At 38.3% G+C, this 13,889-nt stretch overlaps 2 protein-coding genes across 2 annotated transcripts; one reads left to right on the forward strand and one right to left on the reverse strand.

Moving 5' to 3' along the window:
- The first annotated feature begins 4,278 nt into the window (after nt 1–4,278).
- On the forward strand, nt 4,279–5,930 carry LOC145138434 (solanidine UDP-glucose glucosyltransferase 1-like). Its single transcript, XM_079072521.1, has one exon. It carries the CDS (start codon nt 4,390–4,392, stop codon nt 5,839–5,841), a length of 1,452 nt encoding a protein of 483 aa, XP_078928647.1. The 5' UTR covers nt 4,279–4,389; the 3' UTR covers nt 5,842–5,930.
- Nucleotides 5,931–9,231: 3,301 nt separating this feature from the next.
- LOC145139936 (uncharacterized) lies at nt 9,232–10,224 on the reverse strand. The gene has a single exon (XM_079073589.1). The coding sequence runs from the start codon at nt 10,222–10,224 to the stop codon at nt 9,232–9,234; it is 993 nt and encodes a 330-aa protein (XP_078929715.1).
- Nucleotides 10,225–13,889: the final 3,665 nt, after the last annotated feature.

Consider the following 13,889-nt stretch of genomic DNA (forward strand, 5'->3'; position numbering starts at 1 on the left):
TTTATGAACAAAATTTTGTTTCTCAAAAACTCTTAACTTGAGTTTGATGTTTTAATCCTTAAAATCGATTTTTGCACTAAGATCATGAACATGCAACCTTGTTTATCATACATGCATGGTGTTAAAACACATCCATGATGTTCTAAAAACCATTTTAACAAAAAGAAAACAAGTTTGAAGAAGTAGAAGTCGGTTTTTGAAGTAAAATGCACATGCATGGCTTAAATCATTGTTGTGGATCTTCAAGAGATGTATGTTCTTTACCTTAAATTTATTTGTGGCTTGAAAAACCCTTATGAATCTCCATAATTTCGTGGTTAAGAGGCTGTGGTTGTGGTGTTTGGAGAAAAAAAATTAGAGAGAAGGTAGAGAGAGAAAGAAGAGAGATATGTGTGTTGGAGAATGAGAGTGTGAGAGAGAGATATGGGAAGAGAGGGGTCCGAAATTTTGAGTATAATAACCCTTTCTCATTCATTTTGTTTAATAAAATTTAAGTTATTTTATAAAATATCTAAATTTTATATAAAATGTGCACTAAAATCAAGTTTTTATTCATGAAACCTTGATTTTTGACTTATAAATTAAGGATGAATGTTAATGACTTAAATTTTTTTTATTTTCCTTGATTATATTTCCCTGAATTTAATTGTTTTAAGATAATATTATAAGTTTCATAACTATTTTTATAGAATTCTTGATGTTAAACTTTATAAAATTTAAGTTTTAGGGTTTGTAGGGTTTTTGAGAGTTTGTAAAAATTTGGATATCAAAATAAATAGAATAAATGAGACTTTAAATTATCTTATGGTATTTTAACTCTTTTATAGTTATAAATAATGTTTGTAATTTATTTTTATCGGTTTATTGACATTCTATGTAGTGATTCCGAGATTCAAGCGAAATTGAGGAATCAAGTATACTAGTCCTAGTCTTCAACTTTGACTTAAGTTTCTATGAGACTTTGACCTAATTTCTACTTCTAGGTCAAATGCATGATGTGTATATATAATTCATGAAAAAGTGTTCGAGTCAAAGAGTGACCCGAATATGGATAGCCTCTACAGTTAAGTAGTTGTAGAATTCACATATCAATGTGAAATCTAAGTACATTATCCATTGTTTCTAGTTGCTTCCAAGTTTCTAGTAGGTTATAACTGAGCTTCTAGTCACTAAGTCCAGTATGTGTCGTGCGTATATGTGCAACTAAGTTTATTCAAATCTAGAACCGACTCGAATTTTGACAGTTGTCACACCCACCTTTTTCAATATTTTAATGTTTTTGGGGGAGAGTACAAGTCAAATCTTGCCTAAATACTTGCATACTTGCATGTATACGTATGTTTGTATGTGTGTGGTAATATTATTAAATTATTATTTTAGTAATATCCTCATGAACGTAAGATTTCACAACTTCATAAGAAACAGAAGATACTTTGTGTACAAAAGAGCCTCCCAACTATTGGATGTGTCCAACTTAAGCCCTTTATCTATGCTTTCATGTCTAGAAATAAAACTTATAAAAAGGAACCTTGATAAGTTGACACTTATTCTAGTGATTTTCGAAAATGAGAACTTTGTGACTATTTTCCAAACTGTCAGGGGGTATTTTATAAATATTCAATATAAAAGTTTGCGACAAGAAAATACACAAATAGAGCCTTTATGACAGAAATATTTGCATGTCATAAACTGATGTCGTAAATCCTCCAACAACATAAGTAATGTTCTATATGTCATAAAACAGAAAATGCGTGTCATAACCGGCAGTTATAAATTTATACAAATTATAACTTGACACTTTTTCTCTTGACTAAAATGACTTATTTTTCAATAAACGAAAAGGAACGAACACGAGCACCTAGTTAACGAGCACAATCAACGATATGGAACGAGAACGGTATTTTTATTCAACAAGTACGGATTTCATTATTTATCTAACAAATAATGGATCTCTAACGATTGCTCAAAAGGTTGTTAATATTCTAGTCAGACAAATCTCAAAAGTACCTAAATAGAAAAATATTAGTGTACGTCTAAGTCCTGTAAGGAGTTATAGCCAGAGTCTCCTGGAGGGAGAGCGGAAATTTATGTATAGATCTATACGGGGTTGACACCCCGCACCTTCGCTGTTCGCTACAGCTAGACAGGCCAGTCTAGGGTGACAAATGTCTTTTCCAAACCGAGGGCGCCTGAGAAACGCCAAAACAGGCACTTCGTCAGATTAGTATGGTTATAACGACTCACTAGAATATGTTATGTCATCTAGAAATTTATGTAAGGAAAAACCTCATAAATAAATTTTTGGCACGTTGTGTTGACCGTCCTATACATGATAAGTGGTGGTCCGCATTTGTTGCGTTGACTGTCCTTTTTCATCGCGTAGAATGTCCACAATTGCCATGTTGATTCTTTCTCCTAACAAGTATAGAGTCGTAGTACTGCTATTTTTACAAATTAAAAAGCGTAGGACTCTATGGAAAACGTTTGTAAACGATTTTGAAAACGATAAATTAACCCACACATATACATAGTTGGAACTAGAACTTACGAATATTTTATAGCAGAAAATATAGGATTTTCTGGAGAAAACTATTTTCTACGATTTCGATAACGATAAACTAGAACGCACACTCAATTTTACTCGATAAGAGGAACAAGATTTTCAACCATATTCTCTTTTTGAAAATAAGGGATTTTTCTGGAAACGGTTGACTATTACTATTCAAAAGAACTATCCTCGTACACAACTCGCTTTTACAAATCACACTACTTTTCAAAATCACTCCTTATAAGGATGAATAAAAGTAATGACATGCACACACATATTCATGATTTTCAAGGCAAGACTTCAAACGGTTTCATAGAAAATATCGGATTTTTTAAAAGTACGATAAGAACGATTCTAAACAAGTGTAAACGACTTTGTACAAAAATGCTTATGAACTCACTAACTTTTTAGTTGACGCTTTTCAAAACGACTTGTATTCTCAGGGATCTAGTAAGCAGGTAACAAGGGACACGGATGCAAGACTTTTAGCTGTAGCTTGGATTTTTCTGCTTATGTCTCTTTTGTGAAATTCGAAGAACAAATACAATATGTAAACAATGTAAGTTTGTTATCTCAATGTATGATGTTTGGATTGCTCTGTTTCATTTATATTCAATTGTTATGATACTGCACAATGAAGTCACCCGCCTCCGGACGTTTCCGCCGTCTGGTCCAGGGGTGTGACAGATGGGTATCAGAGCATTGTTTATAGTGAAATGGTATATCTAGCCATACAAGATATACAACTATAAATACAATGAGACTAAAACGAACTCTGCCTAAAAGTATACTTTAAGAAGAAAAGTATACATAATTATAAAAGGAAAATCTAGCTTTATTTTTTGTTTGAAATATGTGTCCAGGGTACGGTATACAGTCCAGATTGCAGTCCTATATGTATACTTTTGACTAGAATGGTCTGAAATTGACCATGTTATTCTGAAATGCATCGTAGTTCTACGAAATACCATAGTTCGGAGAAGGTGGTCATTTTGCCAAATTTTGAAATAGTTTGTTATTATTATTAAAAACATCATTTATAATGTTAGATTACTCAATTTCCATTTTTTTTTAAATTTCTTTATCATTGTGCACTTGTATAACTTGAAAACAAACAAAATTAAAAAAAAAAACATTATTATTTAAATTTAAATAATATAATAAAAAAAACGGTTATGCACACCACCTTGAAGATACCATATAGTGATGGCCTATCCTTATGTCATATATACCGCAAGAGATCAGATGCAATCACTTTATTCTTCTTCTCTGTGCTTCCAAAATCTTTCTTTCCGGCAAAACCGTAGCCTCATGTTGCAAGTACACCGGAGCTTTGTGTGAAAGAAGATCGTAATGAGAAGGAATAAAATGGTGTTGAGGCCAGAGGTGGAGCTGCATCTCATGACTAGTATACCTTCTGATCTTAAAAAATAAGATGTCTAGATAGTATCTGCCATTTTGTATTTGATATATATTGGATTTTTTTTTCAATAAATTATAATTATACAGGTCGACTGATATATACTTGTTGACTAATATATATCTATTGGATTTTTTTTTAAAATATATTATATTATAATAATAATTATATAGGTCGACCAATATATACCTGTCAAAGAAAATCTAAGCCACGTTTAATAATAAAAGTTAAAACAAACAAATGAATCGTTTGTATGTGCATTCAAAGCTTTGTTAATGTTTGACCACTTCTGTTCGTATTATATAGTGAAGACACGATATTTCTATCATGCTAACAAATTATCATATTATAACAACCAATTTCGTTTAGATATAAAAAAAGTTTGTCCCCGAAAACAAAGCGGAGGAAAGTGGAAAGAATCATGTCGTCTGAGAAAACTAATTCCTCCAAGGTGACCGGCGCCGACGACCTTCACGTCGTCTTCCTCCCTTTTTTCGCTTCTAGCCACGCCATCCCTTTGGTCCACGTCGCCAGGCTGTTCGCCGCCCAAGGTGTTCGCTGCACCATAATCACCACAGTTTATAATGCTCTTGTATTTAAATCCTCCGTCGACCGTGATATCTCCGCCGGGCTCCCCATCGCCATTCAGACCCTCAACTTCCCAGCATCGGAGGTCGGACTTCCCGTCGGAATAGAAAACTTCAACACTGTCTCCAATCAAGAAATGACATCCGCACTCATTCGAGGCATAATGTTGCTCCAGACATCAATGGAACAACTGATCTGCAGTCTTGCTGCAGATTGCATCTTCTCCGACATGTTCTTCTCGTGGACCGCTGACCTCGAAATCCCGAGACTGTTGTTTTACCCTTCTTGTTTCCTCTACCACTCCATTTTCGATAGCTTGAAAGTTCATAAACCTCATGAGAAAGTGCAATCGGAATCGGAAAGCTTCGTGGTTCCCAATTTACCGGATAAAATCACGATGAAGAGGTCTCAAGTCTCGGACCTTTTCAAGTTCAAGACCCAAATGGGTGAGAGAATGGAAACGATCAAACAGTCAGAGAAGAAAAGTTACGGATTAGTCCACAACACGCTTTACGAGATCGAACCAGATTATGCCGATCATTATAAGAAGATTAAGGGCACGAAAATCTGGCATATTGGTCCTCTGTTTCAATATTTTATCAGCGACGGCATGACGTCGGAGAAGCACAGTTGTCTGAAATGGCTCGACAGTCAAAAACCCAAATCGGTGATATACGTTTGTTTTGGAAGTATGGTGAAATTCCCAGAAGCTCAGATCACTGAAATTGCTTTAGCGCTTGAAGAATCTAAACAACCGTTTATTTGGGTGGTGAGGAAGAAGGTTGGAGATGAAGAAATCGGAGGGCTGCCGGAAGGTTTTCAGGAAAGGATTGAAAGGGAAAACAAGGGCTTGATCATGACGGAGTGGGCACCACAAGTGGAGATTTTACGACATCCGGCGGTCGGAGGGTTTTTGAGCCACTGCGGGTGGAACTCGGTGCTTGAAACCATCGTCTCCGGTGTGCCAATGATGACATGGCCGTTGTACGCCGAACACTTTTACAATGAGAAGCTAGTGGAGCTTTTAGGGATTGGAGTCGGAGTAGGGGCGGATGTTTGGAACTCCAGTTCGGTGATCACTAGCCCAATCATCGGGAAACGGAGTATAATTGATGCTATTGAGATATTGACAGGTGGATCCGCCATGGCTGAAAGCATAAGACGTAGCTCACAAGAGGTAGCCATGAAAGCTAAACATGTTGTTGAAGAAGGTGGGTCTTCACATAACGATTTAATGGCTTTGATAGAAGAACTTAAAGCCATTAAATTGGCCCCAAAACGTTGAAGCAACTGGTGCACTTATTTTCACCCCGTTATAACTACTTAATTAGCATATAAATAAAATAAATTGAAAATATGCACAACATCATATTTATTTATTTATTTATTTTTTTAAACACCAGTAAGTCATTTTGATAGTCAATACCGTTATATTTACAGAAAGATGATGATGTGTCATTTCAATATTTGATGCTAAAGGTTTTAGTCTTTTAGTTAATTATTTCTCAATTATGATAGATCACTATTCTTTATGTGTTGCTATTTGAGATGAAACCTAGTATATATAGTACATGTCAACCAAAAAGCCAAAAGACAAAACTATATTATATATTATAATGTGGTTTTTGCTTTTAAATAATTAACACCATATTCTATTTTCATTTTTCGGAGAAAGCAAACCGTTATTTTTCCAAAATTTTGTCAAATCTGTCTGCCCTTTCCTTAAAAATCTGGTCTTGGGCTGAGGCTTTGGATTTATTTCCGGCCCAAAAGTTACTAGGCGTGGGAAGCTCAAAATGAAGCTACTTAAAATTTAAAAAGGTGAATAAAGTCCAACCATTTATAGATGGATGATGAAATTAAATTATGTATTTTCTTATTGCAAATTGGCAATCAACACGATGAAAATATAAGATACCAAACAGAACTGGAATAAAATTGAAATCCAAATTTTTTTTTTGGAACGGCAGAAATTTATTAAAAAATAAAAACTAGCAAGGAGCTAGAAAAAGATTACATGAGAGAAGTAGCAAGAGAGGGATTATGAAGCCACTCCGTCCAATTTAACCTTACCCTACTACATCTATTGGAAATCCAAAAGAAGGATTTCTTAACAACATCATCAAAAATACCCGACTTTTTTTGGTAAACCGTTCCAAAAACAGACATATTACGAAAACTCCATCAGCACCAAAAGGAAGTAATAATGACCGCATCAAACGCCTTTCTTTGACCTCTCCGCAAATTCACGCCATCCGACCAATTAAGCAGGGATTGCACCGAAAACTGGGAGGGAAGAGAAACCCCCCACCATATAGCGACCCTATCCCAAATATATTGTAGTTCACGACAACCAAAGAAAATATGGTCTATAGTCTCGGTTGCAACCATGCAAATAGAGCACATAATAGACGGGACCAGAACACCTCTACTCGATAACCTCTCCCTCGTAGGAATACTAGAAAGCTTAATTCTCCAAACTAGAATATTGAGCTTAATAGGAACCCAATTATTCCACCGAGTGCCCCTGTCTCCCGAAGGCACCAGACCACTATCCAAAGCATACCTTACCGAAGAAACATAAAAAGAATCAGAACTTTCAAGAGACCAACCCAATCTATCCGGGACCTCCTTTAGCTGTACCCCCTGCACCACTACCAAGAAAGAAGTCCATTGAGTTTCTTCAATCCCGCCTCTAGGCATTCTCCTAAGATTATCCGTATTCCACCCAATTAAGTAATGATCCCTGACATTAGCTGAACGGTTCATATCCAAAGCAAAGACACGATGAAAGGAAATCGAAAGAGGATTATTTCCTTGCCACTTATCATGCCAAAAGGAAGTAAACGCCCCATCACAAATTCTAACTGGAGCTAGGTTATAGAAGTCAAAGCCCTTATCTTTAAGATTATGTACAATCCTTGTAATACCATTCCAGGGTCCCATCAACTGTCTACTTGGAATTAGAGAACTATTATTATCCCCCAAACCATATATACTTTTGACCACCCTCACCCATAATAAATTAGGTTTATGAAAAAACCTCCACTTCCAACGTAATAATAAAGCCCTGTTAAAGGCAAACAAACTGCCAATCCCCAAACCTCCAACATCTTTAGGGGCCAGGACTTTATCCCACCTAACCCAATGCATATGACGATTATCCAAATCAGCACCCTAAAAAACACTGATCTCAATCTTTCCAACTCCTTTATCACTGTAAGAGGCACCAGATAAATAGACATCAAATAGCTCGCAACCGACCCCAAAACTGCTTTAGTTAGAGTCAACCGCCCTCCAAAAGACAGACACTTGGCTTTCCACCCCGCCAATCTTTTCCGAAAAGCATCAACCACAGGAACCCAGGAAGTAATTCTGGCCATATTCTGCCCAACCGGAACCCCCAGATGCGAAAAAGGAAAACAACCCGACGAACACCCCATACATGTAGCCATAGAAGAAACTTGAGCATCCGTGACCCCCATTCCATACAACTTGCTTTTGAGAAGATTAATTTTCAGACCCGAGGCTAGAAAGAAACATCTAAGAATACGAACAATATGTAAGGCATTTTCCTGATTCCAATCAGCCAAGAGAACAACGTCATCAACATAGAGAAGATGGGAAATGGTGATTCCTCCAATCTTGATTCCCCTATAAACATTAGTTAACTGGGCCCTAGTAAGGGCCACATGCAAACCCTCCATAGCCAACACAAAAAGAAAAGGAGATATGGGATCCCCCTGTCTCAAACCTCTAAACATACGAAATTCCTGGGAAGGAGAGCCATTCACCAGGACGGAAACCGTAGCCGAAGATAACATCTCCACAATCCAATTGCACCACAAAGAACTGAGCCCCATAATTTGCATGATCTCAATCAGGTACTCCCATGATAGAGAATCATAAGCCTTTTCAAAATCCACTTTAAAAACCAAAAGATGGTTCTTAGAGGCTTTACTCCAAGCTACAATTTCATTAAGAAGAAACAGACCATCCAGAATCTGTCTGCCTTTTATAAACGCTGATTGCTCCATACTAACAAGACAATCAATAACCTCAGCCAACCTATTAGCGAGAATTTTACCAATAATCTTATACTAACACCCAAGCAAGCTAATAAGTCTATATTCTTTTACAACCTTCGGGTCTCTAATTTTAGGGATCATAGTGACAAAGGAAGCATTACATCCCTTAGGAATCGACGAATGTGTATGAAAGTGAGAGACCATGTCAAAAATGTCATCCTGAACAATATCCCAATACAGTTTTATAAAACCAAAAGTGAAACCATCAGGGCCTGGAGCTTTTGAAGATCCGGAGTCCCACACTGCCTTTTTTATTTCCTCCCGAGTGAATGCCGCATTAAGAAATTGAATCTGAACAGACGATAAATGTGAAAAATGGGCATCCTGAGTTCTCGGTCTAGTACCGGCCTGTTTAGAGAAAAGAGTCTGAAAATGGCCACGAAATTCCTCATTAACCGTATTCGGGACATCAATCCAGCACCCATCCTTCAAAACACCTCTAATAGCCATTTGTCTTCTCTTATTATTTATGACGCCGTGAAAAAACCCCGAATTTTCATCACCTTCAATGCCCCACTTGACTTTCGCTTTTTGGGCTAACTCCAGATTCGTGACATGATCTAAATCAGTGATATTCTTAAGAATATTCACTCGTTGCTCCCATAAAGAGGCATCCCCCCATCAGTCATAAGGCGAGAATCAATAGAATCTAAAACATTTTGAAGGTCCTTTCGTTTAGAATCCATTTTGAGCCTAGAAGAAGTATTCCAAACACGAATATTTGACTTAAGGAGTTGGAGCTTCTTTTTTAATTTAACCCAAGGATGAGAAACCGTGAGTAAATTCTGGTCTTGAGACCATGAATTTGTTACTACATCATCGAACCCTTCCAAATTGAACCAAGAATAGAAGATACGGAAGGGAGTAGGCCCATAATCAACTCTATGCTCTGATAACAAAATAGGTCTATGATCCGGAATGTACTTTTCCAAAACCATACCTGTCAAATGAGGAAAAGCATCCAAAATACCACGGGTTGTTAAAAATCTATCCAACTTACTAAATTTTAAACCCCACTTATCACTCCATGTAAACCGAGGGCCTCCAAGCGCAACATCAAATAAACCCGCCTGCTCAATAAAATTGTTGAATCTCCGAGCTGTATTGGAATTAAACATAGTACCTAGTCTTTCCGAGTCATCACGAACTTCATTAAAATCGGCCATCAACACACATTCACCTTGGAAAGAAAAAATAAGCTGGAGAAGCTTCTCCCAAAGATTTCTCTTAGGTTCGGCCCCTTGCGGAGCATAAACCACAATAAACATGATCGGCAATCCCGAAGAAGACCAAATAGCCTCAATAACCGTAAAATAATCAGAAATATGAGAGGATTGAAGGGAGATAGAATCCAAATCCCAAAGAAGAAGAATACCACCCGAAGCACCGCGAGAAGGAGAGAAAACATAAGAAAAAGAATTGTTACCCCAAAAAGACCGAGCCATACGAACATCAACATCTTCCATCTTCGTTTCTTGAATAGCCAACAAATTAACCTTATGTTTGAGACACAAATTACGTACCCAACTCCGTTTGTCTTTACAACCCGCTCCTTGAATGTTGATGGAGAGACAATTCATCTCAACACCATTTTTTCACCGTTACCTTCAACGATTTCTTTTACCCGGTCATAACATCCCTCAAAATCGTATCCCATTGCCTTTCCCATCTCCATTGTTTTTTGAATCTCACTTAAGAAAGAACCTTTATTATAAGAATTATTCGTACAAGCAACAAAACTATTACAATTTGAAAAGCCTGGAGGATGGGTTAGTTCATCTTCTGAGTCAACAACACCCGAAACCCGTCCAAACCCTCCCGAAAAACCAATTGGAGCATTGGTATGATTAGCCTTCCTTTCCGGATTAGAATCAGTTGGGCGAAAATTCATAGTCGAGCAGTAGAGGGGGTCGGACTTGCTGCCGGGTTGCTTTTTCGGCCGGCGCACCTGCTGGAACCGAAACAGTGGCTGGCGGGCACTGTTGTGAAGGCTGACCAACCTTCAAATGCTGATGGTGATCAGCAGCATTACAATGTTCAATCTCATGCATCTGATCAGGTGACCTGTTATTAGGCACAAAATTCTGCTCCTCTATTTTTTCATGTGAATTCCGAAATTGCCCTTCTTCATGTATAGGATTTTTGCTTCTATCATTACCCCATATCTCTTCATAACTAGCACCTGAATTGACTTCTTTCCCATTTCTTTCATCCCCATTCATTTTTTCTAGTGTTTCATAAATTCCAAACGGGTCCAATGACCCCTCTTCCTTATCACATTGTAAATTATCATCTTGATCTTCCAATCCATTACCATTCTCACTGGACCGGTCACTGCTAGTCTTATTATTTTCCCAGGCAAATGTTGGTGTCCACCCAGGTGCTTCCTTTATTCTACCCAAAAAGATTGGCCATTGATGCTAACTGTCACAGTCTCTGAAATAATCTCTTGGACTGAGGAAAGAATACAAATCCTTTTTTTATATATATCTTCTCCCAAATCATCATCTATGTATTATATTTCCCCACTTAGCCAAAAAAATTTTGAATGCTTGTTTACTCCAGGCCCGTAGAGGTAATCCTTCAACATCAACCCAAATCAAACGATCTAAAGGCACAAAGTTTCTATCCCATGGTCGCTTCTCATCTATCCAATGATCCATAGCATCACTTGCAAGGAAATTTTTACATGCAACTTTATGTTTAAACTCAAGCATAACCCATAATCCACCAACATAACGTATGTCGAAATCCTCAAATCCTTCATCATAACATAGCATTCGAAGATTAGGCAATGTAAGAAAATCCCTACCCCAAATGAGGCAAGCTTGATGTCTTTTTTCCACAATAAAATCCCCTGTAGTGTAACAACCAGATTTACAGGGACATTATTGTGTATGTTAATCTTGAGATTTGAGGAGGGACTCGACGAGTTGAGGGACCAACTCGCCGAGTCGAGTCGAGATTGCCACGTGGATTTAATGAGCGGACTCAACGAGTCTGAGGATGGACTCGCCGAATAGGTACTGGGCAGAGAAAACCCTAAGTTCCGGGGTTGGAGCCTATTTAAAGGAACTTATGACCTTGGGTGCGCCTCATATCTCCTGTGAGAAACCCTAAATCGCCATTGGAGCCAAGGAAGAGTTCTTGTGATGAAATCAAGTAATTTTGGTGTGGTTTTTCAAATGAAGTGAAGGGATTCAGCTTGAAGAGCAAAGGAGGTTGTTATTCTGAGACATCTAAGCAAGGATCTCCATTTTGAGGTAGTATTTCGCCCCTTCCTTCTGTGTTGTGTAAAATCCTTGAATCTAGGGTTTTCTTTACCCCTTTCTTGGATAGTATATGATGCATACGAGGTCCCAATGTGGAATAAGCTTTAGATCTGGACCTTAAGAGGTCCAGAGAGTTCCAATCTTCCAGCTTTATGCAGTCCCTTTGGGGTTATGGATCTAGGTTGCCATTTTAGGAGCTATTTCTTCATATAAGGGCATAAGAGTGTTACATGAGCTTAAAGATTGAACCTTTACATGATTATTGGGTGTAAGAAGGTCAGATCTATAAGTTAGAGAAACAGATCTGACCTCAGAAGGTCTTTTGAGTGTTTCCATGGAGGGAACTCGCCGAGTCGAGTCGGGTTGCCCCGCGATTCGTGACCAGTGGTAACCCGTCGAGTGAAAGGTTAACTCGACGAGTCGAGTGACGCTTTTTAAGGATTCAGAGGACACGCATGGACTCGCCGAGTCACTCGAGTGCACTCGACGAGTCTAGTCAAAGTCTGACCGTTGACTAGAGTTGACTTCAGTTGACCATGGGGTTTTGGTCAAGCTGATTCGAGAGAGGTCAGGTAGGGGTAGAATGGTCTTCTACCCATTCTTTAGAGATGAGGACAATAGAAAAGTATTGGTTAGAGATGTTATCATTTTGATAGGAGGAGGCTAGGTCGGGTTATCGAGCACGAGAGGGTATCCGACATCATGCGAGGTGAGTTTTCTCACTATACTTTACCTTGAGTGGTAAGTAGAGTTATGTGATAGGGTATCTTGTATGCTATGTATGTGATGTGTTGCACTGCATTATTTCTATGTGATTTATGCTGTGTGTATTCCATAGTTTACAGAGTTAGGACCAGAGGGTCCACAGAGTTAGGGCCAGTGGGCCCACAGAGTTATAGCCTCGAGTGGCTAATATGTGTTATATGTGGTATTCTGGGGAACTCACTAAGCTTTGTGCTTACCGTGTTATGTGTTATATGTTTCAGGTTTTTCTCAGGATCGCGGGACGACACCGGCTTGATTGTACACACCAGAGAAAGAGTTATAGTTTGAGGATCCTGGATAATTAATGGAGTTGTGCTTGTAATATGAATAAACGAGATTTCTATACAATATGTTATGAAAAGTATGTGGTTTTAAAATGAAAAATTTGTTTGAAAAATTACGGTGTTACAAGTTGGTATCAGAGCCTTGGTTTGAGGGATTCGGATGCGCCTTCGGGTAAATCTGGACTCAAACTGAGGATTTGAGAAATTTTTTCAAAGAAATGATTTTTCTAAAGCGAGCAAGAGTTTCTAAAAGAATACGAGTTGGAACAGTGTACAATCAGCTAGAGCCCGAACGGTGATTTCCCAAAATACCCTTACGTTTGTATTATGAGATATTCATGAGATATGCTATGAGATATTATGCATGCTAGAGATAGGCTAGGTATTTCATATGTTAGGACTAGAGTGGCCTGATTTATGATGCCTTAGCCTAGGAATTACTGTTATCTGTGATGTGCTGAGTAAGAGTATCCACCAGGAATCCCCTAGAGAGGGATTTGAGTAGAGGAGTAATCTAGGAGAGATACCTAGATAAGCATTTGAGTAGTCTACTGAGGGAGTAGTCATATGCCCGCGTGGGGTATAGTTGCTTGGGTTCGGTGGTATCCTTTGCGTATGAGGAGAGCAAGTGGGTAATGACCTAGAGTGGTTTTGCATGTTGGTAGAGATTATTCGATGCCCGAATGATGCTTGCTTCGTGCTTTGTGGAACTCTTGATGATGAGAGTCAGCTACTAAGTGAATATGACGATATTCAGGAGGTGGATGGCTGACATCATAAGGAGTTCTTCAGCAGCTGATGGCGGAGAAGTGTGAGAACCTAGGAAGAGCCTAGGAAAGGGTGACCCTAGTCAGATGAGTACGCTGACAGAGTAGGATTTTTCGCAGAGGAGCGAACACGCATGACGGGGTTGGTGATTGAGAA

This window comes from Lactuca virosa, chromosome 9, assembly GCF_052849685.1.
Source record: "Lactuca virosa cultivar CGN04683 chromosome 9, Lactuca_virosa_CGN04683_v6, whole genome shotgun sequence".
NCBI lineage: Eukaryota > Viridiplantae > Streptophyta > Magnoliopsida > Asterales > Asteraceae > Lactuca > Lactuca virosa.